This window comes from Electrophorus electricus, chromosome 12, assembly GCF_013358815.1.
Source record: "Electrophorus electricus isolate fEleEle1 chromosome 12, fEleEle1.pri, whole genome shotgun sequence".
NCBI lineage: Eukaryota > Metazoa > Chordata > Actinopteri > Gymnotiformes > Gymnotidae > Electrophorus > Electrophorus electricus.
Window position 1 is genome coordinate 2,469,713 of NC_049546.1, and position 25,000 is coordinate 2,494,712.

The following is a 25,000-nucleotide window of genomic DNA, read 5'->3' on the forward strand; positions in this document are numbered from 1 at the left end:
AAACGTAAGATGATAACTGGGGAGCACCCAGTCCTCAGATCTGGATGGCTGCCATTAGTCAGAGACAGGGGAGTGTGTGTCTGGGCATGTGTGTGTGTGTGTGTGTGTCTGAGTGTGTGTCTGTGTCATGCTTTAAATGACCTAAAGCAAACTCTAAATACAGCTACTGCTGGGTAAACACTGCCAAAAGGTAACACCAAAAACACTGAGTCTTTGTGTGTGCGTGCGCGTGCGTGTGTTTCACCTCCTTGACCGAGGTGTCCCAGGGTAGAGGAGCATTAGGATGTGTTGTGAAACTTGCACCTGGATGAGGGCAGGACGTTCAGTGCGGGCTGTGGTGTGTCTCTGAACTGAAGGAAGCCATGGAGCGAATAATTCCACTTCAAGTAATACCAAACACAACCAAATCTGATCTGCCATTTAAAAGCAAATGAGGGCAGGTATCAACACTAAACCACGCACAGCAAACACTAAACCCAGCACAGCAAACAATAAACCACACACATCAAACACTGAAAGACTACAGCAGTACAGCGAACATTAAACCACACACAGTAAACACTAAAGCATGCAAGCAAACACTGACACACTACAGCAGTATAGCAAACACTAAACCACACACAGCAAATACTAAAGGATGCACAGCAAAAACTAAACCACAAACAGCAAACACTAAACCCAGCACGTCAAACACTAAACCCCGCACAGCAAACACTAAACCACACGCAGCAAACACTAAACCATGCACAGCAAACACTGACAGGCTACAGCAGCACAGCAAACACTAAACCATGCACGTCAAACACTAAACCATGCACCCAAACACGGACAGGCTGCAGCAGCACAGCAAACACTAAACCACACGCAGCAAACACTAAACCATGCACAGCAAACACTGACAGGCTACAGCAGCACAGCAAACACTAAACCATGCACGTCAAACACTAAACCATGCACCCAAACACGGACAGGCTGCAGCAGCACAGCAAACACTAACCCAGCAAACACTAAACCACACACAGCAAACACTGATGCAGGCTATAGCAGCAGCTACACCAGGCACAGCACAACAGCTTCTCTGCTCCACAACATACGAGTACAACGTCATCATCATAATCAACCTTCATCATCACCACTGACCACTTCAGTGTGTTTCTTATAAGTGCATTCCCAACACAGCACTGAGCTGGCATGCTAGTGGGCGTCAGGCTCAGCTCTGGGATCATGGAGTTTACACATTTACCAGATGCTTTCCCTCACAGAACGTGTCGTAGTCAGTACAAGAGGTTAGAGTCCAAGATTGAAGTGAGACACTGCTGGATACAATTCTAGTACCCAGAAACATTACAAAGCAAGCATATAATTTGCGCAATAATAAACCGTGCTGATACACTGCCATGCAAGACGGCAACAGAAAAGCTCGAGAGCTGAACCAGAACTGGAGGATGGCTGACAGACTGGGCCTGGCAACCCGTGAATGAGTTTCTAACCCCCCATCTGCAAGGTGTCCCTAATCAGTCAGTGCATCTAATGAAGTCGTAACTGCTCAGTAGGTTGCCATGGCACCTGTTGCTGTGTGGAGTGTGATGGGAGCAGGACTGTAACTGTTGGCACTCACATTGGCACTCAGCTGCATGGTGAGGGTAGACACCTTCTCCTGGGATGCCTCCAGCTCCCGCCGAAGCTTTCGAATCTAAACACACACAGAACCAGGATGCCAGTCACACACACACACACACACACAAACACACACCGCACCAGGACGTCAGTGACACACAAACACACACAACACCAGGACGTCAGTGACACACAAACACACACAACACCAGGACGTCAGTGACACACAAACACACACCGCACCAGGACGTCAGTGACACACAAACACACACCGCACCAGGACGTCAGTGACACACATACACACACCGCACCAGGACGTCAGTGAAACACAAACACACACCGCACCAGGACGTCAGTGACACACAAACACACACCGCACCAGGACGTCAGTGACACACAAACACACACCGCACCAGGACGTCAGTGACACACATACACACACCGCACCAGGACGTCAGTGACACACAAACACACACCGCACCAGGACGTCAGTTGCAAACTGAGTCCAGTATCTGCTGGGAGGCCCCATGCGCCGCACTGTGGTTTCCATGACACTGACATACACAAACGTGGGGCTAGATGTGGATCATTTCCACAGGTCTTGGACCAGTTTCACAGATTTGCTTATACTAGCTGGCCAAAGGAGCTTGATCCTGGATCAGTGTAAAAACAAGTCACTCTGACCAGACACCAGCCTTCGGAAAACATGCAATTCCTGTCAGAAACAGCTAGTGTTGATATTAGAATTACACAGGCTTGTAGGAAAGCATCTGAATAGGGCTACATCAAAGCAAGTCCAATGTTAACAGCCATGCAAGTGAAAGTCCAATGTCAGACTAAGTTTGGTCTTGAAATTCTAAGCAATGAAGCCAAAAAAGAGAGAAAACTTACCTCAGACTGAGACTTCTCGTCAGGCTGGGGGACGGAGGAGAGGCACACAGTTGTTATTAATTCAGGGCAAATACCTCGCCATTGGTCCTACATGAGACCTCCTCACTATTAAAGTCTTATTCTAGTCTTCTCGAGTAGCCCAGCAGTAATTATACGCATTCATTTTACACAAAGGGAGCACATACACATCACAGTTCACGGAGTCATCTAATACTGCCCTTTATTCGATGAGCGATACTAAATTCTGAAGACTTCGCTTAAAGGCCGCCAACATAAGTGATGGTGCACAGATGTGTTAGCGCAGTTGCGGTACGCACAGGACATGCAACCTCATCTGTTAAATGGATGTGTTATAACACAGGGTAAGGGCGTTTGGGAGTGTGACTCACCGTGGAATAGACTGAAGACGTGCTGGAGACCAGAGACAAACTGGAGCCGTGCACTACAAGGCAGAGAGAAAGAGAGAGAGAGAAAAGCAGGAAAGATCAGACATTTAGGTGACGTGTCTGATATCTTTCTGTAGCTGAGTTGACTCATCGTGACTGCAGTAAGACTGAAGACAAGGAGATGCTACAACATGCTAATGGGCGGAGAGCTACATCAGTGCTTAGACAGCTTCTGGTGTAAAAAAAAACCAAAACACTTTAAAATTCCACTTTCTTAATGTCCTGTGTGTGTGTGTGTGTGTGTGGACCATAAAAATGAAAAAATAAGAGCCGTGTCAAGTGTCTGTTCAAGTGACACACTAACAAAGAAAATGCTGTGTAAAGTAACATACAGTGTGTAAAGAAAAATACCGTGTGAAGTAACACACACTCGTCCAGTGTAAAGTAAAGTAACACGGTGTGTAAAGTAACCTGACAAAAACACCTGACGACCTCTCTGAGTGGAACAGCATCGCTTACAAAACCACATCTCTGACGACACCACGGTTGGACAAGCAGGAGCAGGACGTGTCCTCTAACAGCAGGACGTGTCCACTTTTAACTGTGGGCTCTGGAGGTTTTGTCAAAGGCAGGGTTTAGATATTCTCTAGAAAGCACACACACCGGGGTCAACATGAGGTCAGGCCATGTTATCGCATGTTTTAAAACAAGAAACGCTCACCAAAAAACCTATGAAAAAATAGTACATCAAAAGCACTGATAAAAGTGTCATATCAGGTTACGCGCATCTGAGGCTCCTGATCTGGTCCAAAAAGGTCCGACTGATTTATTTGGCACCAGGGGCACAGAGTGAACCTGAATCATGGTGGCCAGCTCGTAACTAGGGCCCTTATGTTCAGACACACGCCTCGTGTAAAATCAACATGTGTAAAACCAACATGTAAAATTGGCATCAAATCAACAGGAAACATCACTAGTCCTTACGGCAGTAGAAATGTTTCTTACTCATCAATTTCAGCACAATGACAACATGACTGGATGCGGATTGTCATAGCGGAGTTGATCTGTGGTGCATGGTACCAACACAGGAGCACTCAAGCTGACCATTAACATCAGGGCCTACTGCTCAGCCTACGGAGAACGCGCCCAGCATTCTGTGTGCGTCTGGATCTCTTTCACGTGACACTCAGTCACTGCCAAAACAAGTCTACGTGTTTGTTATTCGAAAGCCTCCAGTGGTCGGACGTTAATAACAGGCGGGGTCCTGATCTGTAGCCGTTAAAGGCAGACGGAGTACTGGCGGAGTCCAGTCTCACCTTCCTCCAGAACCTCGCGGAAAGATCCGGAATTGCTCATGGCGCGGTTCTTCTCCTCTGAGGACACTGATGTATGGCGTGGGCGATAGTCGCTATGCGGGTCATGCGGGCCGTCCTGATTGGCCAGGCCGCTGGAGGTACGCGAGGTTGCCAGGTTCATTGGCATAGCCGTGGGGGTGCTGCCTAATAAGGTAAAGAAAAACATCACGAAGGGTCAAGGTTCAGAGTATCTAGGGGCACCATTCCTGTTTCTAGACACCTTTTGTGTGTGTGGATCCCGTGTGTGCGTGTGTGTGTGCGCGTGCGTGTATGAGTGTGTGTGCGTGTGTGCATGAGTGTGTGTGTGCGTGTGTGAGTGTGCGTGCATATGTGTGAGTGTGTGTGTTTGTGTGTGCGCGCGAGTGCATGTGTGTGCATGTGTGTGTGTGTGAGTGTGTGAGAGAGAGTGTGTGTGTGTGTGTGTACCAGTCGTGGTGATATTTAAGCGTGTGCCAGTGGGTGAGCTGAGGCTGGCGGCAGGTGAAAATGGGGAAGAGCTTCCTGAGTCCTGCAGTCCAGCAGCAGAATGAGAACGCAACCAATCACGTGCATTCTCACTGTCCCGCCCCTGGGGGAGGTGGGCATACCTGCCGAAATGCAGCACACTGATTGGACAAGTGAAGTACAGACATTTCATACACACACAAACGCACACACACAAAACAAACACACACACAACACAACAAGGATGACCGGACCAACAACAAGGGCACAATCAAGCCATCACAATGTTATGAGGCACACGCCCCAAGCACATGAGCCGGACTTTTCATTTAAAAGCACTCAGCTCCGCTCATTGCACTAACCAATCAGACACTCCAAATCCCACATGTGTATGGAACCACGCGTGCACAGGAAACACGGCTAACCCCACCGAGCCTGGAAGACTACACACACTCCGGTCTCCGCGGCAATGTTCTGCGCCCGAGTTTGGGGTTAGCGTCTGGGGAGGAGGCGGGGCTACTAAGCAAAGGGGGAGGGTATAGGGGTAGACACAACAGGGTAAAAAGGGTCGCTGGATGAAAGCCAAAAAAATGGAGGGAGATAATGAGAGAATAAAAGAAGAAGAGAGATCGCCGTGGGGTGATACAGATCGCGCTTTCATCTCTCCAACACCTCACAGAATCATTCCTGCTCACAAACAGCAGAATGTTTGTTCTGCTTAAAGAGGGTCTCACGAAGGACAGAGAGGAACCACGATAGGGGTCTACTGTATGACCTGCATGACCATGACAACGCAAACAGCAACGATCACGATCCAATGAACACGGTTCCGTTTTTTTCTGGAACATTGTAAACGCAGCCACCCTCTTTGTCTGTATTTGTTTGGTCTGCATGAACGGACCTTCCGAACATCCACCCCCAGGATTTAGGTTTGAGGATCGTATTCCGGTTCTCTCACCTGCCTGAGAGACCTGTCCGCACGCTGCCAGTTCTGGGAGGGGCCAGCGGGGAGCGGGGATGCTACGCTAGGAATCCGCGATCACCTCCACTACCCACTGCTGGGGCCTCAAGAGAGCCGCCCTGGTGGACAGAAGAGGCGCGAGGGTTGGAGATGATGGCGGGACTGTTCGTGTTCTCTGAGATGGTGACAGGTTTCTCAATGCTTGGTTAACCTCCAAAGAATCTTCACATGATCACAGGCACCAGAGGAGAGTGAGAGGAGTCACTGAAGTAGAGGTGCTCCGATTAGCATTAAAACAATGAACAGCAGAACAATGACTGAGGTGCCACGAAAAACTTCCTGAAGCATTTTAAATGGAGGAAATTACGGTCGCAAAGTGGACTAACAGAATACAGTGGTCTTAGAGGAAGTTAAGGGAAACGTTCCAAATCTCTGACTTCTCTTTATATGCAGACTGGTTCAGAGGGCACACAAGCCTCACTCTTCACTAAGGAAGATAACGAAGATAAGAAAGACCGTGCCCCTGATAAGACAGGAAGCTCTTGCTTTTTCTCATTACTTCATGGGTCATCTGGACGATACCATCGGCCTATCTGCAGTACAGTTCAGCACTGATAAACACACCAATCCGTCACAGCTTAGAGTAAACACTAAGAACCCGCAGCCAAAGGCTCGATCTGATCAAAAACATGCCAACAACCCTCACGCACAGGGCTGGTGCATGTGACTGCATGTGACTGTGGGACCTTCCCTGCCGGCTTCATACCGATACATTTGGCTGATCAGCTCTTTTCACGGATATCTGAAGGCCAGTTGCCAGCGTTTGAATATCAGGGTTGTCTGGCATTTGTTTGATCTGATCAGTCTTTCATTTGTCTCCTTCCGTGCTGCACGGGAACAGGGTGTGAGCAGGCTTGGAGCAGTGGCCTGTGATCTATCGAGTCCGTGGATCAAAGAAGCTCATGCAAGCTGACGTCAAACCGCCCGGGGTGAGACGCGGCTGCCTCTGAACATGCTCCAACACTGCGGCGGAACGTTCGAGAGCACGCAGCGGGGTTCGCCCAGCCGACGACTACTTTATGCTTAGCGAACAAGCCGTTCGAGGGAGGTCTGGTCGTCGCCTTCACGAAGAGAAGCTGTAACGACTTGTTAGCTCACACACTGGTGAATGGAGCTAATCAGATCTGTTTAGATCAGCAGTGTTAAACTCCAGCAGTGTGTGCTGTTTTAACACATAAACGCTTACCTACTAACTGATGACTGAAATGATCAAGGCCTATTCCCTGAGTAATTACAACCTTTCAGCCCTTTTTAACAAATGCAGGTCAACAGATGTTTCTGGAACGAGCGATTTTTATATGAGCCAGTCGTCAGCCTAAGATCTAGAACGGTCCAGGGTGACGACGGACCGTGTCTCTGTCTGATGTCCAGAAGAGGTGAGCACCTTAATGCCAGCTCTACCGGCAAGAACCCTCACCTGCACATTGTTGGGGACGACATATCTGGGTACTTCGCTCCTGTCCGTTTGCCAGGCTGACCCTGACCCGTCAAGGTGCCCCCACTGGCTGCGGGTTCCAGTCCCGCTGCCGGGATCTCTGCGTCGGAGAGCACGCCCTTCTCCCTATCCGTCTGGTTGGCAGCGCCCGTCGGGCACCTGCGGCTCTTTGGGTTGGGCAGGGTGGTGGTGCCCTTGCTGATAATGCTAGGATTTATTCCATAAGCGGTGGGGCGGTTGGCAGCGTGGACAGTGCCCATGCTTCGGTTGGCACGACTAGGCCGTGGGAGGCTCCGGTACTGGAGGGTGGTCCTGGCATTCGGGGGAAGGTATCCGTCATCAACGCTGGTCTGTCGACCCACCAGGCGAGTTGCAGTGATGCCAGTAGACAAGGGCATCTTCCCCAGAGGGGAAGACCCACCGGTTACCACGGCACCGCTGGTGGTTACTGTTGCAGAGCTGCTCAAGGGCTTCTTGGACAGAAGCTTCTTGCCCTCAGTGACGTTTATCTGCCGTGGTGGGGGAGAGATGGGGAGGCCGTTGGGGCGTGGGGAGATACGACCTTTCTCCGACACTTTGGCGTCATCTGTTTTGCCTGCAGGGAGATAAACTTCATGATTCATCAGCTGTGAGCTGAGACTACCACCGACAGTTCAGCAGTCAGGACGTGTCTGGACCTACCGGCCTCACACCTCACTGAAACCGACTCACACAACCCCAGGTTAGGCAACCCATGGGCTACAGCTGAGGATCGGATATTCTCCACGCTGCTGCCTCTCGTTTACACTCAAACAAACGAAACCAAAGCGAGACATGTGGCCCTGCTGCATGTGTGCGCGAGATGAGAAAGATAGCACCCTTAGATGAGACGAGAGGTTCTTTCTTTTACTCATAACTTCATGGGTCGACTGGACGATACCATCGGCAAGCCTAATCCTGGCAGAGAACAGTGTCACCCAGTACAGCAGACCTGCACCACTGAGTTATGTCCTGTCCCACCCATAAGAACACACCTAGGCTCAGAAAGGACTCAAATGCAGAGCAAATGCGTCCTCGAGAACCACGACTGTGAAGGTTCAGGCAAGGATTATTCCATGTGGAGTACCTTTCATCCTTTCAGGTTCTATTTCCATATTTTAGTCATATTTTCAACATGATTTTTTTTACAGATTATTTTGCTCGATTTCCATCATCTGTTAACTCCCACAAACAACATAAATGAATGTCTTCAGAGCTGGGAATGTCTCTGGTGACTCAGCACGGAGACGGTTTTCATACGTACCATTACCGTGGACTTTCAGTGAGCTGCAGTTCGTCAGAGCTTTAGTCACGCCCATCTGACCACTCATGCCCCACCTCCAGGAGCCCGTCTGTGATGTTGTTTTGCACCCTGTCAAGTTGCATTCTGATTCGTCTGAGAAGACTGAGGGGGCGTGGCACCACCTTGACCCGGCGTCCATCTTGACACTGGTGTCTGAACAGCCGTCCGGTCGCCTGAGGTCTTCGTCGTTCCAGAGGGGGTTGTGTTCAATAGCAGTACGCTTCTCTGTGTCTGTCTGGAGCTGGTGGATATAAATTTTAAACAAAAGAAAATAAAACAACAACTAAAGTAACAATAACAACAACAAAGTCAAAATAGAACAAACAAAGCGAATGAATGAATTAATTGAATATAATTATTTTCAAACCATGTCAGATTTTCACAGCATGGACCTATCCTGCACCTTAACTGTTCACGCAAACTTCCATCTGAACAAAGCACTTCAGCAGTTTCAGGCTGTTTGCCAGTGGTGAAGGACATACTCACTGTATCAGCATGAGTGAGATGTGAGTCAAAGCTCATAGAGCTAGCCCATAGAGTCAAAGCCCACAGAGTCAAAGCCCAGAGCCGGCCCATAGAGTCAACACCGCCAGAGCCGGCCCATAGAGTCACAGCCCACTGAGCCGGCCCATAGATTCAAAGCCCACTGAGCAGCCTCTCTGCTAATGACCTGGATGTTCATGGTTAATTCACCACCGGCCGAAGCAAAGCTGGAGCTCCTGGGTCCTTTACAAGACTCCCCAAATAAACAGAGCTTCTGGACTGCAGCGCCTCCCCAGACATGGCCAGGATGACATCATCTGGTTTCAGAGAAGGTCATTGTTCAACTGCTACTGAAAATACTTATAAAACATCCTTGCCAAGGAAAGAATTTTAATGGCCTCAGTTGTTATCAGGCCCCAAATCCAAAACACCGTTATCGCAATACTCATACAATAAATTCAACCACAGGGTCTGGTGGAAGGAATGAGAGAATGTAAGTGGGCTGAGAGAAAGAGAGAGAGAGAGAGAGAGAGAGAGGCAGAAAAAGACCCGAGAGAGTAAGAAGGAGAACGACAGATGAGGGCCAGGGAGGGTAAGAGGGCGAAAGAGACAGAGAGATGGAGGTCAGAGGTGACCGGTTCCTGGCCTGTGTGATCTTTTTGGCTCAGGCCTTTATTGGCGCGTTTGAGTTTGGCCTTGGGTCACAGGTCATTCGGAGACTGTACGTGGAGGTCAGTGCCTTGAGTATCAGGCACACGTTGTTCAACATTCCCAGTGTGTTTGCCACTGCCTCACTGACAAGCCACAGAGAAACCCGAGTGCTTGCTTCCCGAGGCCTCTCTGCCGCACAGAACATCCGTCCGCTACGTGCCCACATGCTGGGAGCTAGGCCAGCCGGGCAGGTGAGTCATGCCCCCAGGGCAGAGCAGCCTGGCTGCAGATACCAGGCCACCAGCGTTTAGTCTAATGAACAGCAGCACAGCCAGGAGGTGCCCGCATGGAAGCACGGCCCAGATCAAAGCCGACCGCGGGAAGTCGCCGACAGAGATGATGCACGTCAAATTAAAAAGATCTTAAAAGGTCTGACCGGGAAGGGGAGAGATTTTATGATACGTTGGTTAATCTTTTCCAACCCACCCTGACAAAAAACACACAGCATTAATTCCCATGAGCCTAAAACAGAGTGCGGGACGACCCCCAGCAATGTGTGTCTGTGGAGCGTCTGGTTCAGGTACTGACTACACAGCTCGGGTAGGATGAGCGATGGAGCCATGCTGGACCGGCTGCTGGCGGAGCGAGAAGAGAAGCATTTATATACTGTGTGTGTGTGTGTGGGGGGGTGTAACTCCCTCATTCTGGTCTCATTTTAGTCTCTTTGTCTTTGGTCAACATTAAACATGAACTAAAGACATAAACCAGAGTAGCGTACTGATCATCAGTCCCTGTCTGACAAAAAGAAAAGCCGAACGGATTTGAGGGCTGCCTCTAATGTCCCTGACGCCGGCACCACCGGAAACATCGCAGCCTCATGGGAAACCGAATAGGTTTGTCTTGACTCTGTCTAGAACATGGGTGTGTATGTTTTGAGAGTATTATCACTGCTTTTGTTTTAATCAAGACTCTTTTTACATCCCTCTCTAATGCTAATATGGTGACATTGACTGTATACTTTATGTGGATCAGTGCTGTTATAGACGTTTTGTTTTTGGTTTGTGGTTTTGTTTTGTTGCTGTTGTTGTTCTGGTTGACTGCTGACAAAAAAAAATTGCCCTTCTAGGACAATAAGGATAATCTAATCAAAAAAACAGGTAGACTGACTTTATACTTCTCTCTCTCTCTCTCTCTCTGTCTATCTCTCTCTCTCTCTGAATGGACAGTTCTGGTCCAGTGTCCAAATCCTCACCTGCTCCTCTGTGTTCCTGCGTGGACCAGATGGGGTTGTGATGTAGGATCTCATGGACACACTGGTGCAGAGATCATCTGTGTCCGGAGCGTCACTGATGCCACTGCTGACTGAACTGCTGTCGTCCCAGCTGAGAGACAGACAGACAGGCGGGCAGGCAGACAGAGAGACAGACACACAAACAGGGCATGAGTTTGGGCAATGAGAGAATGTACTCAGACTTAAAATAAGTATTGTGTGGCTTAGACAGTGTTTTGAGTCTGACCTACTGTATTGGCTAGGATACATTCTGAGTAAATGACAAAGCACTTTTGTAAGTCGCTCTGGATAAGAGCGTCTGCTAAATGCCAAAAATGTTAATGTAAATATAAATGTAAACTTTTTGTGAAATAAACTACTCAGGAATACGTGACATGGGTGCTTCATACGGGCTATGTTTCACACCTACAAAAATATTGCCATTAATGATTTGATGTAACGCAAAATATTAAGCATTTTATAAAACGAGGTAAAACTCCTGAAGGGTGAGCTACACTACAAAGACGGATGCGAGAAGCTTCACCTCTCCATTCTGTCCAGAAGAAACAAAGATTCGCATGTCTTTCATGCTTGTGACTTTAAAGCGGTCTCCGTGTCTCTCAAAACTCTGGATTAGTTCATCGCACAAATTAGTGGGTTGGCGCCGCGCTGCGAACTAAACTTCAGCGCCAGACTTCCAAAGCCATTAGGGCGTCCCGCAAACCTCACAACTACGCAGGAGAGATGCTCGTTGCCTAAGAAAACCCGTATTTATACTGGCACGTACGCCGAAAATCAGTGATCCCGAGCGCGAAAAGTTCGCCCGAGAAAATAACTTTTTTTATTCACTTAGTTGTAAGGCAGTTATAAACGACTTAAACGTAAAGCAATGCAGATTATCGTCCCGTATGCGTACTGAAGGTAGAACATACCATGCAGTCAAAACCGCCAGCTGCTATACAGGACAGCTTCGCGCGCAGTCGCCACCCGAGACACGCGCAGCTTCGGAGCTTCGCGCGCTAACGCAAAAAGGCGTGTGGCCGCCCGCGGTAGCCGTGTCTCCGGTCTGGCACGAGGATACCGGCTTACCGCCAGCACCTGCTACGTCTCCCCTTCGATCACGGCCATCCAAGCGAAACGCGCGGAGACGGAGCTAATGGAGGTGAAGCAGCGAACACACCCTGCAATTCTGTCCCAACTCGCTGAGGTGGCACCAATGGGCCACATACACACATTACGCAGGCGTTTGTCTCCGTCTGTGTTTTGGCATTAACGAGTCGCTCCTCCATGGGGGCTATTTCTTTATGATGGGTTTCCTTCCCCCCCCCCCCCCCCCCCATCATATCATGTGTGCTGACAGGTAATGCGAACGGTTAACATAAACAGGCCGAGGTGGCCGAGGTACACTTCTTAAAGACTGAGACAGACCTGCTAACAACAAAGACACCAGCCATCGCATTTGAGCACTCTGTTTCGCGGACGCTAAAGGGCAGCTGAGACTGTCCGGCAGTGCAGCACACGTCTAGAGCCCAAATGGCGCTTTCCACACAGAAGTCAGTGTTGGCGTGTCCAGCGCAGCAAGCACCTCACCCCCTGTGTTTCCCACACAGCCTCACAACAGCGAAGCACATGGACAGAAGAGTCCTCTTTATACCGCGCAACGGGAGAGAGAGAGAGAGAGAGAGAGAGAGAGAGAGAGAGAGAGAGAGAGAGAGAGAGAGAGAGAAAGGGGGGGGTGTGTGTGTGTGGCAGTGGTGGGCCAGAGTGATACTTTTCCACCGATCTGAAGAATTCCGTCTTCTCTCTCTCTCTTTCTAATACAGCAAATGAATCCCCTCCGTACTCTGCTCAGTAACTGCCACACTTTAAGTATTCCTTCAGAAACGCTGGACCGAGAGCATCTATTAAACTTCTGTTTGAAGTGCTTTCCGGTCTTGAATACAGAGATGTTTTCAAAAAGGGAATTTCCTGAGACATTTGATTGTGTATTAGCTGCCTGTGTGAACTCAAACCAAATTATGAATTAACAATATTGACTATATTATGAACATTAAACTTAGGATTTGAAATACTGATAAGTAAGCAGTATTTTCACTTCTGAATGCAGATCTACTGGTGAATGCTGGATAAAAATGCATAAAAATCTCTCTAACTCTCAGTAATGTCAGCGCTTGCTGAAGGACAGGTGTTCAAAACAGTGGCAGTAAAATACACACTCACTCTCTCTCTCTCTCTCTCTCTCTCTCTCTCTCTCTCTCTCTCTCTCTCTCTCTCTCTCTCTCTCTCTCCTACCTCCCTCCAGAGTCGGAAGACAAGATTAGTGTCAGTGCTACGGCGGGCTTTCCTAAATTGTGTTCACATCTCCTCTCCTCACATCTCCTGCTGCCTCTGCACTGTTGCCATGCTCAGCGAGAACATCAGAGACCTGCCCAGAGCAGTCCTGTTCAGCGGAGCCTTCCCTGCTAGGCCTGGACTCCTGTGAGGGTCACACTCACTGAGGTGTGTTTAGATGAGGTGTGTGATAACGAGGTGTGTTTAGCAGGCCTTGTGGTAACGGGTGTGTTTAATCCCCTCTCACAACATTTGTACGTCAGCTTCTTTTGCTAAGAAATTATTTGACATAAGATAGACAATTTAGGCAAGCCTGCCGTAGCACTGACACTAATCTTGTCTCCCAACTCTGGAGGGAGGTAGGTGTGTGTGTGTATTTTACTGAGACTTTTTTGAACTCCTGTCCCTTCGCTTACTGCAAGTTAATGTTTTTAGCTTCATCATCTCAAGACCCTTAACCCTCAGTTGCTCAGGTTGTATTCAGTCATAATTGTAAGTTGCTTTGGATAAAAGCGTCAGTTAAATGCCATAAATGTAAATGTAAATGTAAACCTGTCCACACAACCTCTCCACACAACCTCTCCACACAACCTCTCCACACAACCTCTCCACACAACCTGTCCACACAACCTCTCCACACAACCTCTCCACACAACCTGTCCACACAACCTCTCCACACAACCTGTCCACACAACCTGTCCACACAACCTCTCCACACAACCTGTCCACACAACCTGTCCACACAACCTCTCCACACAAACTGTCCACACAACCTCTCCACACAACCTTCAAAAACTCCAAACTGCCTCCTCCAATCCACACATAAGAAAAGATACACACGGGAACAAGTGACTCAGCACAACACAAACACAAAGCCAAAATATGTCATACAAGAAAAGAGCAAAACAACACACACACACACACATAAAAACAGTCCCACGTTGCAGAGGGAACTGTCTCCATAAATCAGGAAACAAAGGAAAATTCCGCCTCACTAGTCCAGAGCAGTGGTGCCGGAGCAGGGGGAGCTGCAGCAGGGGGGGCACTCGGGAACAGCGAGAACAGCACAGGAGCGACCGCTGAAGCTCAGCTGTGTAGCGGGAAGCTTCATGGCTTCACCTCCTCCTCCTCCTCCTCCTCCTCCTCCTCTCTCCCTCCTTCTCTCTCTCTTCTTTCTTTCTTCCTTCTCCCCCTCTTTGTGTCCTTTGCTCCCTGCGTTTCTTTCTCTCTGTCTTTCTCTCACTCAGTCTTTTTGTCTACTTGCTTCTGTCTTTTGCTCAGTTGGGTCAAAAGAATAAGTGACGAGAGAAGAGCGTTGGAGACCTAACCTCCCTTCACACACACACACACACACACACACACACACACACACACACCACACACACACACACACCACACACACACACACACACACACATCAGAAGGAACCAACCACAGGTTGAGGGGGAGTGGCTTAAGTAAGTGAGACCAGGGTGAGGACAGAGAGGCAGACAGAGAGAAGTAAACCGATCTCAGCAGAGTAAGCACAGAGAGGACACTGGTCACACACAACTGATTTCAGATCAGTCTTGCACTGCAGTATTATGCACCGATCAAAGAATTCTGCTCTCCCTCGACAGCGCGTCTGTCCGCGGATGTTTCCACCCAGAGCGATGTGGCTAAGCTCAGCAAACACAATGATCCACAGAGCAGGTTTCACCGTTGGATCAGGGAGGCACACACACCAGGTGGGAGGGCAGGCCAGCTGACATCATACATGCAAAGCAGTAATACAGGTTCAAGCCGGGCGGTTGTGCCTCTGTGTGTGTGTGTTTTAGAAGAAGAGAGAGGTCGAGACAGTTCAAAGACTTTTAACTAAGCGATAACGGCCAGTGTGGCAAACACCCGAGCACGAACACACACAAGGTACAAACACGAGTGTGTACATGTACACACAAGAGAACCCACGTTTAAACCTCGTGTGTGTTCTTATGGGGGTGTTTGTGTGTGTGCCGGCCTGGACAGCGGGGTGTATGAAGACTGGATTTCACAAGGATGATTTAAACTGCTTGACTCCGCTGAAAAGCAGTCCAATTAGTTCACTCCACTGTTTTAGCTTTTCAGGGTCAGCTCACAAGGTCAAAGGTCAGACTCCCCTAAACTTCAGCGGAAGAACAGGATTACCAAACGGCCAATCAGACACAACTCAGTTAAAATGTTGGGGAAGGTTTAGCAAGGCAGGAGAGTTTGTGGTGTGTTTGAACACTGGCAGTGTTATGATGAAATCTGAGCCCCGGCCAGCTAGTACCGAACCCAACTAACACAGACACAAAATGCTAATGTTTATTGCTCTATATTTAGACAGTGGTGGAAATGCATGAACACCACTGCTATATGGATAATCACCAGGCACACACACACACACACACACACACACACACACACCTTCTCAGCCATGTGTAATGACAGAGATTTCAATGAGCCAAATGAGTATGTGGAATTCAAAATGCTTCCTGTCTCTACCTTCTCTCTCTCTCTCTCTCTCTCTCTCTCACACTTTCTCTCTCTGCCACACCAACAAATCCCAGTTTGCACTGTTCTTATTGAAAGACTTCTGCTCTCCCCTGAGCTCTGCCATAGCTCTCTCATGGCTATGAGGTGGGTTTTGCATACGTTGTCTGTTGATGTTACTGTTGTTGAGTTGGGCTTTGGTTGTTTTTTTTAAATTATTTGAATATGCAAACTCTTTGGAGGAGCTGTTTCTTGCACTGTGTGTTACAGAATGCCCCTTGTGGAGTGTGGTTGAGGTTTCCTAAGCTGAGGCCCCTCCCCTCACTATAATTTACATCTATAATTATCTCATGAATATAAATGTTTCCTTTTTTATTTAAACTTTAAAAAGAAAAAGAAACACCATCCATTCCACCCTGTTCTCTGCACTGGACACAGGTGGAGTTACTAACTTACTGCGGCAGCATGAAGACAGATATTTAAGTTTTAGGTAGTAAATACACAACATTTGAGAGTCAAACTTGCCCAAACAGACATGTCTGTCTCTCTCACGCTCTTCCTCTGTTCAGACCTGTTTGGCTTGTGGTACCACACACTGGCTGTGCCGAAGGAAACAGTCACACTGGTTTCTGTCAGACCACCTTGCACTGTCAAACGGGGACAGGAGACCAGTGTGTCATTCCCATACACACACACACACACACACACACATTACACACAGTACTAGAAGAAGTAGAGCGAGGGGGTTGGCGGGACCCCCCCCCCGCACTTTATCTCTGTCCCTCTATTAGCATGTAAAGAGGTCGTGGGCTGTTCTCGCACTTTGGTGCTGTTAAGCCTGATTACCACAGCCCAGGGTGTGACGCGCACAGGCCTCAGGCCTGTGGGGAGGTGCGCACTGATATCGACACACACACCGAGCAGGAGAGAGACTGGACACCATCCCATCAAACGGCGCAGTACTGGGGACGGGTCAGCGGGCATCTGGAGTCGGGCTGCTGTCCTGCGTTCTGTAACAACTCCGAGGAGGAATTCCGCCAACACAAAATTCCATGCCTCCCCAGTACCCTGTGCCATGGCGGCAGCCGTGGCGCATGTGCTTGTTGTTAGGAGCGCAACACTTTCCCCAGATCAGGATGCAGGCTTGTATCACCAGTGCATCTGTACTGCAGAGCAGCAGATTCATTTACACGACTGTGGTGAATGACTGATCTGGGGCCTGTCACTCATGCACAGTATGCATTAGCAGTGGGAGAGGAAGTGACCATTTCCCCCAGCTGATGACAGATAAGTGGGGGTCAGAGCACCCCCCCCCCACGCCTACCCACTCTCCATCTACCTCTACCTCCCTCCTTCTCTCTCTCTCTCTCTCTCTCTCTCCCTCTCTCTCTCTCTCTCTCTCTCTCTCTCTCTCTCTCTCTCTCTCTCCCTCTGTAGCTTGGTGCCCAGCGGCAAGTGGGATGCCTGCTCCTCTCTTCCTGTTAGTTCTCTCGTTCTTATCTTCGGCTGGGGGTCAGAGGTCATGTCCCGAGCTATACACGACCCTTCGGCGTGCTAGACGCTCGGTTCACCTACCCTGTCCAGACGCAGCCAGACACCCCAAACCCAGGTTTAATGTGTTCAAGATGTCGACACAATGAGCACCGCACAGCGTCTAAACACGAGCGGAGAATCCTCCTCCCCCGCAGTTGTTACAATGCCCCCGCATTGATCCCTAAGCCTATGGACTTAAGGTTAATGAACACATCCTCTAAAATCCAGACCCACACCAAATTAGAGGTGGCCACTCAAGAGCTTTGCTCTGTCTCTCTCTCTCTCTCTCTCTCTCTCTCTCTCGCTGTCTATCTCTGCCAGTAACAGTATCTGTAGTTAGGGGAGCACCCCAGCCTTCAGCCTGGAGCAGGTCTTACAGGTTTTGCTTGGTGTCATCTCACTGTGTCCTTACCACAGAACCACACACAGGCAGGGATGCGGTGTTAATAATGGCTTCTGAGGAATCGTATTGAAAAAAGTGAAAATAAAAATGACTTCATGATAACATCCATCTCAAATAAACACATATGTCAAACAGCTCTATGAAAACACAGGCAGGTCAACGAACAAGCACGCAGTCACACTCTGTCTCTGTCAGGCTGTAGTGACACCCATAGGCACAGGTGTATGCGTTAGCACACACGCACACACACACACATGCGACCTACTTCCTCGGTGAGCATGTCGATGGGTTCTGATAGGCTGATGAGCTGGGTGGTAGGACACCCTGTGTGTGTTCTGCTGGGAGTGTAAGCGAGTCACCCAGTGGGAGGACAGAGTGAGTGAAGGCCCCCCAGGGGCCTCACACACTGCACGCCTGTCACACCACCAGTGCTTTTACACACCTCCAGTCCACTTTCACTCCGAATGTGTACGTGTGTTGCGTGTGTGCATATGCGTGTGTGTCTGTGGGAGTGTGCATATTTGCATGTGTGTGTATGGATTTGTCTCCAATATCTATCTCCTCATCTTCTTCCACCATGTCTCACTCCTCCCCAAGCTCTCTCTTTCTCCTGTTGTCTCTCTCTCTCTGTCTCTCTCTCTCTCTGTCTCTCTCTCTCTCTCTCTCTGTCTGGACCCCCCCCCCCCCGTCTCTTTCTCTGTGTCTTTGGCAGATTTGTGTATTGGTTCATGGATGCCCAACCCTCTGAATACCTGACCTGACAGAGACAGACAGTCTCTTAGGGGCCATCAAACAATCTCCAAACACAAAACTGCCAAACAGGAAAACAAGAAAACCCATAATGACTCTAAACCTCAAAGCAGACAGACCTTCTGGGCACTATAGAGAAAAAAATATACAAGACAGAAAGTGGAATTCTGTTCTCCTCATTCCGTTCTCTGCGTAAGGAATTCTGGAGAAGCTCCTGCACAGCTGCTCACACTTCACCTAATCGACCAGCACCCACTGGGTCAAAACGCCCCTGCAAGACATCAGCAACTGTAATACAGCTGTTATGATGGCTTCCCCCACCTGCAACCCCATTCAGAGAGCCAGGTAAGTTGCACACACACACACACACACACACACACACACACACACACACGCAGGAAGAGAGACATCATTGGTAATTGTGAAATGATGCTAATTCATTGCTTTTGTGTGTGAGTGTGTGTGTGTGTGTGTGTGTGCGAGTGTGTGTGTGTAACACTTATGGCTCTTAAAGCATGTGACCTTTTTCTGAATGGGGTGAGGGGATCTAACAGACTGTGCTGTGGTGGCTGGTGTCATGTGGTGAGCACAAAGCTTCCGTAGCTGTTGACAGGAGCTGTGTATGAAGTCTGTGTGTGTGTGTGTGTGTGTGTGTGTGTGGGTGTGGATGTGTGTGTATGAAGTCTGTGTGTGTGTGTGTGTGTAGGAAGTCTGTGTGTGTGTGTGTATAAAGTCTGTGTGTGTGTGTGTGTGTGTGTGTGTGTGTGTGGATGTGTGTGTATGAAGTCTGTGTGTGTGTGTGTGTGTGTGGGTGTGGATGTGTGTGTATGAAGTCTGTGTGTGTGTGTGTGTGTGTGTAGGAAGTCTGTGTGTGTGTGTGTGTGTGTGTGTATGAAGTCTGTGTGTGTGTGTGTGTATGAAGTCTGTGTATGTGCGTGTGTGTGTGTGTGCACGTGCGGGTTTGTTTGTGTGTGTGTGGGGAGGGGGTTGTGAGTTTGTGTGGTTGGTTTTGTATGTGTGTGTGTGTGGGGGGGGGGGTTATGGGTTTGTGTGTGTGGGTTTGTATGTGCGTGTGTGTGTGTGTGTGTACACGTGCGGGTTTGTTTGTGTGTGTGGGGGGGTGGGTGTTGTGGGTTTGTGTGTGTGGGTTTGTATGTGCGTGTGTGTGTGTGTGTGCGCGTTTGTTTGTGTGTGTGGGGGGGGTTGTGGGATTGTGTGTGTGAGTTTGTATGTGCGTGTGTGTGTGTGTGTGTGTGTGCACGTGCGGGTTTGTTTGTGTGTGTGGGGGGGTTGTGGGTTTGTGTGTGTGGGTTTGTATGTGCGTGTGTGTGTGTATGTGTGCGTGTGTGTGCACATGTGCATATGTGTGTGTGTGGGGGGGGTTGTGGGTTTGTGTGTGTGGGTTTGTATGTGCGCGCGTCTGTGTGTGTGTGTGTGTGTGTGTGTTTGTGTGTGTGTGTGTGTGTGTGTGTGTGTGTGTGTGGGTTTATCCCAGTTTAGCCTTTCGGTGCTCTCCCAGTCCCCAGTCTCAGCCAGACAGGCGCTCACGTTTCAGAAAAGTGTTTGAAACAGCATGACTGGATTACACTGGCACTCTGACACACACACCCACACAAACTACAGACATCACAACCCAGAAATATGAACACCCCTACATGGACAGGATATTACAGAGGAATTCACAAACCATGTGTACAATATGATGTCATTGAGTGGAGTGGGACATGTCTGATTGCACGCATGTGTGTGAGTTGTGTGTGTGTGTGTGTGTGTGTGTGTGTGTGTGTGTGGAGAAGCTCTCTCCCTCAGGTAATGTCCCTTTCCTGCCATTTTAAAAAGGAAATTGAGTCACAAAACAGAACAGTGTGCAGAACATCAGACTCCATCTGATATCTGAAAGAAATGACAAACTGATCTGAAGTCAGAGCCCGAGGACCACCTGTAACACACCCACCCAGCTATGGAGGACAATCCAAACATACACCACCCCACAACACAGAAAGTGAGCATTTAAGAAAATAACATCTCCAGTGTCACATTGTGCCCCGAGTATCAGGTCAAAGCGGCTGTGAACCGGTATATACAAAGAACAACACAACTGACCTGAAGTGACTTTAAAAAACACATCTGAGCTGAAATGTGGAGATGCATATAGATTTGGGTCAAAGGTGGTGGTTTTTTTTAGGGTTGGCTGAGTTCTGATAGCCCCTCCCCCTCCCTTCTGCCCTCGAGTTGTGTTTTCCCCAGAGTGAGGGCTGATGGGATGTGGCTTGGCTGTTCCCAGGCCAGCTCTGCTGAGAGAGTGCAGCATTCGTAGACCAGACTGTCTGTCCTGCATGTAAATGATTCTATATGCTTATATATGCTTATATATGCTTATATAATGCTCCCCACTCACTCTCCTCTGCAGGGTCTTTTCAAGCTTGTGTCCTCTACCAGAAGTCTGGGAGCTTGAAGGACCTGCGTAGTATCTTAGCTGTTCCCAGGACTGTACCCTTCACCTTCCACATCTTTTCCAGCTCTTCTTTCAGCCCTCTTCTCTTGAGCTTTTCTCGTTCCTGATGTTGCTATTACTTGAGGTCGCTGTAATCTCTCATTACGGCCCTTTTCTGCTGTTTTGTATCAGTGTTCAGTCAGGTCTTTATGAGAGGAGGTCTGGTGTTCAGTCAGGTCTTTATGAGAGGAGGTCTGGTGTTCAGTCAGGTCTTTATGAGAGAAGGTCTGGTGTTCAGTCATCTGTATGAGAGAAGGTCTGGTGTTCAGTCGTCTGTATGAGAGAAGGTCTGGTGTTCAGTCAGATCTGTATGAGAGAGGGTCTGGTGTTCAGTCAAGTCTGTATGAGAGAGGGTCTGGTGTTCAGTCAGGTCTTTATGAGAGGAGGTCTGGTGTTCAGTCAAGTCTGTATGAGAGACAGTCTCTGTTCAGTCAACTCTGTATGAGAGGAGATCTGGTGTTTAGTCAGGTCTTTATGAGAGGAGCTCTGTGTTTAGTCAGGTCTTTATAAGAGGAGGTCTGGTGTTCAGTCAGGTCTGTATGAGAGAAGGTCTGGTGTTCAGTCAAGTCTGTATGAGAGAGGGTCTGTGTTCAGTCAGGTCTTTATGAGAGAGGGTCTGGTGTTCAGTCAAGTCGGTATGCGAGGAGGTCTGGTGTTCAGTCAGGTCCGTATGAGAGAAGGTCTAGTGTTCAGTCAGGTCTGTATGAGAGAGGGTCTGTGTTCAGTCAAGTCTGTATGAGAGGAGGTCTGGTGTTCAGTCAGGTCTGTATGAGGGAAGGTCTGGTGTTCAGTCGTCTGTATGAGAGAAGGTCTGGTGTTCAGTCGTCTGTATGAGAGAAGGTCTGGTGTTCAGTCAGATCTGTATGAGAGAGGGTCTGGTGTTCAGTCAAGTCTGTATGAGAGAGGGTCTGGTGTTCAGTCAGGTCTTTATGAGAGGAGGTCTGGTGTTCAGTCAGGTCTTTATGAGAGGAGGTCTGGTGTTCAGTCAAGTCTGTATGAGAGACAGTCTCTGTTCAGTCAACTCTGTATGAGAGGAGATCTGGTGTTTAGTCAGGTCTTTATGAGAGGAGCTCTGTGTTTAGTCAGGTCTTTATAAGAGGAGGTCTGGTGTTCAGTCAGGTCTGTATGAGAGAAGGTCTGGTGTTCAGTCAAGTCTGTATGAGAGAGGGTCTGTGTTCAGTCAGGTCTTTATGAGAGAGGGTCTAGTGTTCAGTCAAGTCGGTATGCGAGGAGGTCTGGTGTTCAGTCAGGTCCGTATGAGAGAAGGTCTAGTGTTCAGTCAGGTCTGTATGAGAGAGGGTCTGTGTTCAGTCAAGTCTGTATGAGAGGAGGTCTGGTGTTCAGTCAGGTCTGTATGAGAGAAGGTCTGGTGTTCAGTCAGGTCTGTATGAGAGAGGGTCTGGTGTTCAGTCAAGTCTGTATGAGAGAAGGTCTGGTGTTCAGTCAGATCTGTATGAGAGAAGGTCTGGTATTCAGTCAGGTCTGTATAAGAGAGGGTCTGGTGTTCAGTCAGGTCTGTATGGGAGAGGGTCTGGTGTTCAGTCAGGTCTGTATGAGAGAAGGTCTGGTGTTCAGTCATCTGTATGAGAGAAGGTCTGGTGTTCAGTCAGGTCCGTATGAGAGAAGGTCTAGTGTTCAGTCAGGTCTGTATGAGAGAGGGTCTGTGTTCAGTCAAGTCTGTATGAGAGGAGGTCTGGTGTTCAGTCAGGTCTGTATGAGAGAAGGTCTGGTGTTCAGTCAGGTCTGTATGAGAGAGGGTCTGGTGTTCAGTCAGGTCTGTATGAGAGAGGGTCTGTGTTCAGTCAGGTCTGTATGAGAGAGGGTCTGGTGTTCAGTCAGGTCTTTATGAGAGAGGGTCTGGTGTTCAATCAGGTCTTTATGAGAGAGGGTCTGTGTTCAGTCAGGTCTTTATGAGAGGAGGTCTGGTGTTCAGTCAGGTCTTTATGAGAGGAGGTCTGGTGTTCAGTCAAGTCTGTATGAGAGACAGTCTCTGTTCAGTCAACTCTGTATGAGAGGAGATCTGGTGTTTAGTCAGGTCTTTATGAGAGGAGCTCTGTGTTTAGTCAGGTCTTTATAAGAGGAGGTCTGGTGTTCAGTCAGGTCTTTATGAGAGAGGGTCTGGTGTTCAGTCAAGTCGGTATGGGAGGAGGTCTGGTGTTCAGTCAGGTCCGTATGAGAGAAGGTCTAGTGTTCAGTCAGGTCTGTATGAGAGAGGGTCTGTGTTCAGTCAAGTCTGTATGAGAGGAGGTCTGGTGTTCAGTCAGGTCTGTATGAGAGAAGGTCTGGTGTTCAGTCATCTGTATGAGAGAAGGTCTGGTGTTCAGTCGTCTGTATGAGAGAAGGTCTGGTGTTCAGTCAGATCTGTATGAGAGAGGGTCTGGTGTTCAGTCAAGTCTGTATGAGAGAAGGTCTGGTGTTCGGTCAGATCTGTATGAGAGAAGGTCTGGTGTTCAGTCAGGTCTGTATGAGAGAGGGTCTGGTGTTCAGTCAGGTCTGTATGAGAGAGGGTCTGGTGTTCAGTCAAGTCTGTATGGGAGAGGGTCTGGTGTTCAGTCAGGTCTGTATGAGAGAAGGTCTGGTGTTCAGTCATCTCTATGAGAGAAGGTCTGGTGTTCAGTCGTCTGTATGAGAGAAGGTCTGGTGTTCAGTCAGATCTGTATGAGAGAGGGTCTGGTGTTCAGTCAAGTCTGTATGAGAGAGGGTCTGTGTTCAGTCAGGTCTGTATGAGAGAGGGTCTGGTGTTCAGTCAGGTCTGTATGAGAGAGGGTCTGGCAGCTAAGCCTGCAGGTTCACTTCTCCAGGCAGAGCAAGGTGGCTCACCCTGACCACCCTCACCAGCTCCAGTCTGAAAGGGGAGTCTGTTAGCTTGTTCATATGTATAGACGTACCACCCCGTACCCCGGACACCCCCTCAAAGCCAAGCCTCGTTTTTACATCCATTTCACGAAAGTGGGAGGAAAAACATATATCTAATAATTTATTTCACTTCCATCACTACTGGGCAGTTCACAGAGAATTTAAAGACTCCCTTAAATTATATATCATATGAAGTAGTTAGGCAAGTTAAAAAAAACCCTGGAGGAATTCTCACCGAATTCCGAACCCTAAGGCACATTTCATCAGGACTTAGATCATCCCAAACTCCGATGGATCACTCAAAGAGGAGAACTCGTCCTGACAGTTACTGGGCACTAGCTTCCCAGAACACACCTGGACAGGTTATAGAAAAGCCCTTATTAGGGCTTCTCGTGGTCTGAGGGGTGCCAAACTGCGCTTGTCTGTCAGAAACAAATATATGTTTCATTTGTGTGTGCATGAGTGTGTGTGTGTGTGTGTATGTGTGTGCGCATGTGTGCATGTGTGTGTGTTTTGTGTGATTATACTCCAGAATACACACAGTTTTACAGTTGCATGATTGTTGTTGTTTACTTGTCAATACTAAGATGTTGTGTGAGTTGTGGTTGTGACTTTTGCTTGTACACTGTGTTGATTATTTCCCATAACTATGACTTCCTGATTTACAGCAGAGTGAGAGAGAGAGAGAGATGGAGACAGACAGACAGAAAGAGAGAGAGACAGACAGAGAGAGAGAGAGATAAAAGGTCATGACTACCCAGAGAACAAAGACTGCCAGCAATGTAAAAATGACTGTAGAGACAGAGCTGCACTTCCTTACTGAATAAATATGGCAAATTTACTTTTTGAGACCATCCACCTTCATTTTAAGTGTCTAACACTGACAAACTGCCCATCCTATTGGGCGAAAAGAAGGAAAGCAGCACTTTAGCTATGTGATACACATCTGACATAAGATGAGGGACAGTGAGTAACCCACCCAAACACACACACACACACACACACACACACACACACACACACACACACACACCCACACACACACACACACACCCAAACAGACACACACACACACACACACACACACCCAAACACACACACACACACACACACACACACACACACACCCAAACAGACACACACACACCCAAACACACACACACACACACACACACACACACACACCCCACACACACACCCAAACACACACACACACACACACACACACACCCAAACAGACACACACACACACACACACACACCCAAACA

The 25,000-nt window shown here is 48.7% G+C and overlaps 1 protein-coding gene across 2 annotated transcripts in view; it reads right to left on the reverse strand.

Annotated features, from left to right (window-relative positions):
- Positions 1-25,000, reverse strand: part of nav2b (neuron navigator 2b) — a 76,577-nt gene that overhangs the window by 16,385 nt on the left and 35,192 nt on the right. For both annotated transcript variants that reach the window (XM_035531995.1, XM_035531994.1), the window contains exons 11-18: positions 10,857-10,986; positions 8,432-8,711; positions 7,132-7,744; positions 4,676-4,836; positions 4,211-4,393; positions 2,898-2,950; positions 2,509-2,532; positions 1,619-1,693 (exon numbers count right to left, since the gene is read on the reverse strand). In XM_035531995.1, the coding sequence (XP_035387888.1) occupies positions 1,619-1,693; positions 2,509-2,532; positions 2,898-2,950; positions 4,211-4,393; positions 4,676-4,836; positions 7,132-7,744; positions 8,432-8,711; positions 10,857-10,986 (1,519 nt within the window). The remainder of the gene's footprint in view (positions 1-1,618; positions 1,694-2,508; positions 2,533-2,897; positions 2,951-4,210; positions 4,394-4,675; positions 4,837-7,131; positions 7,745-8,431; positions 8,712-10,856; positions 10,987-25,000) is intronic.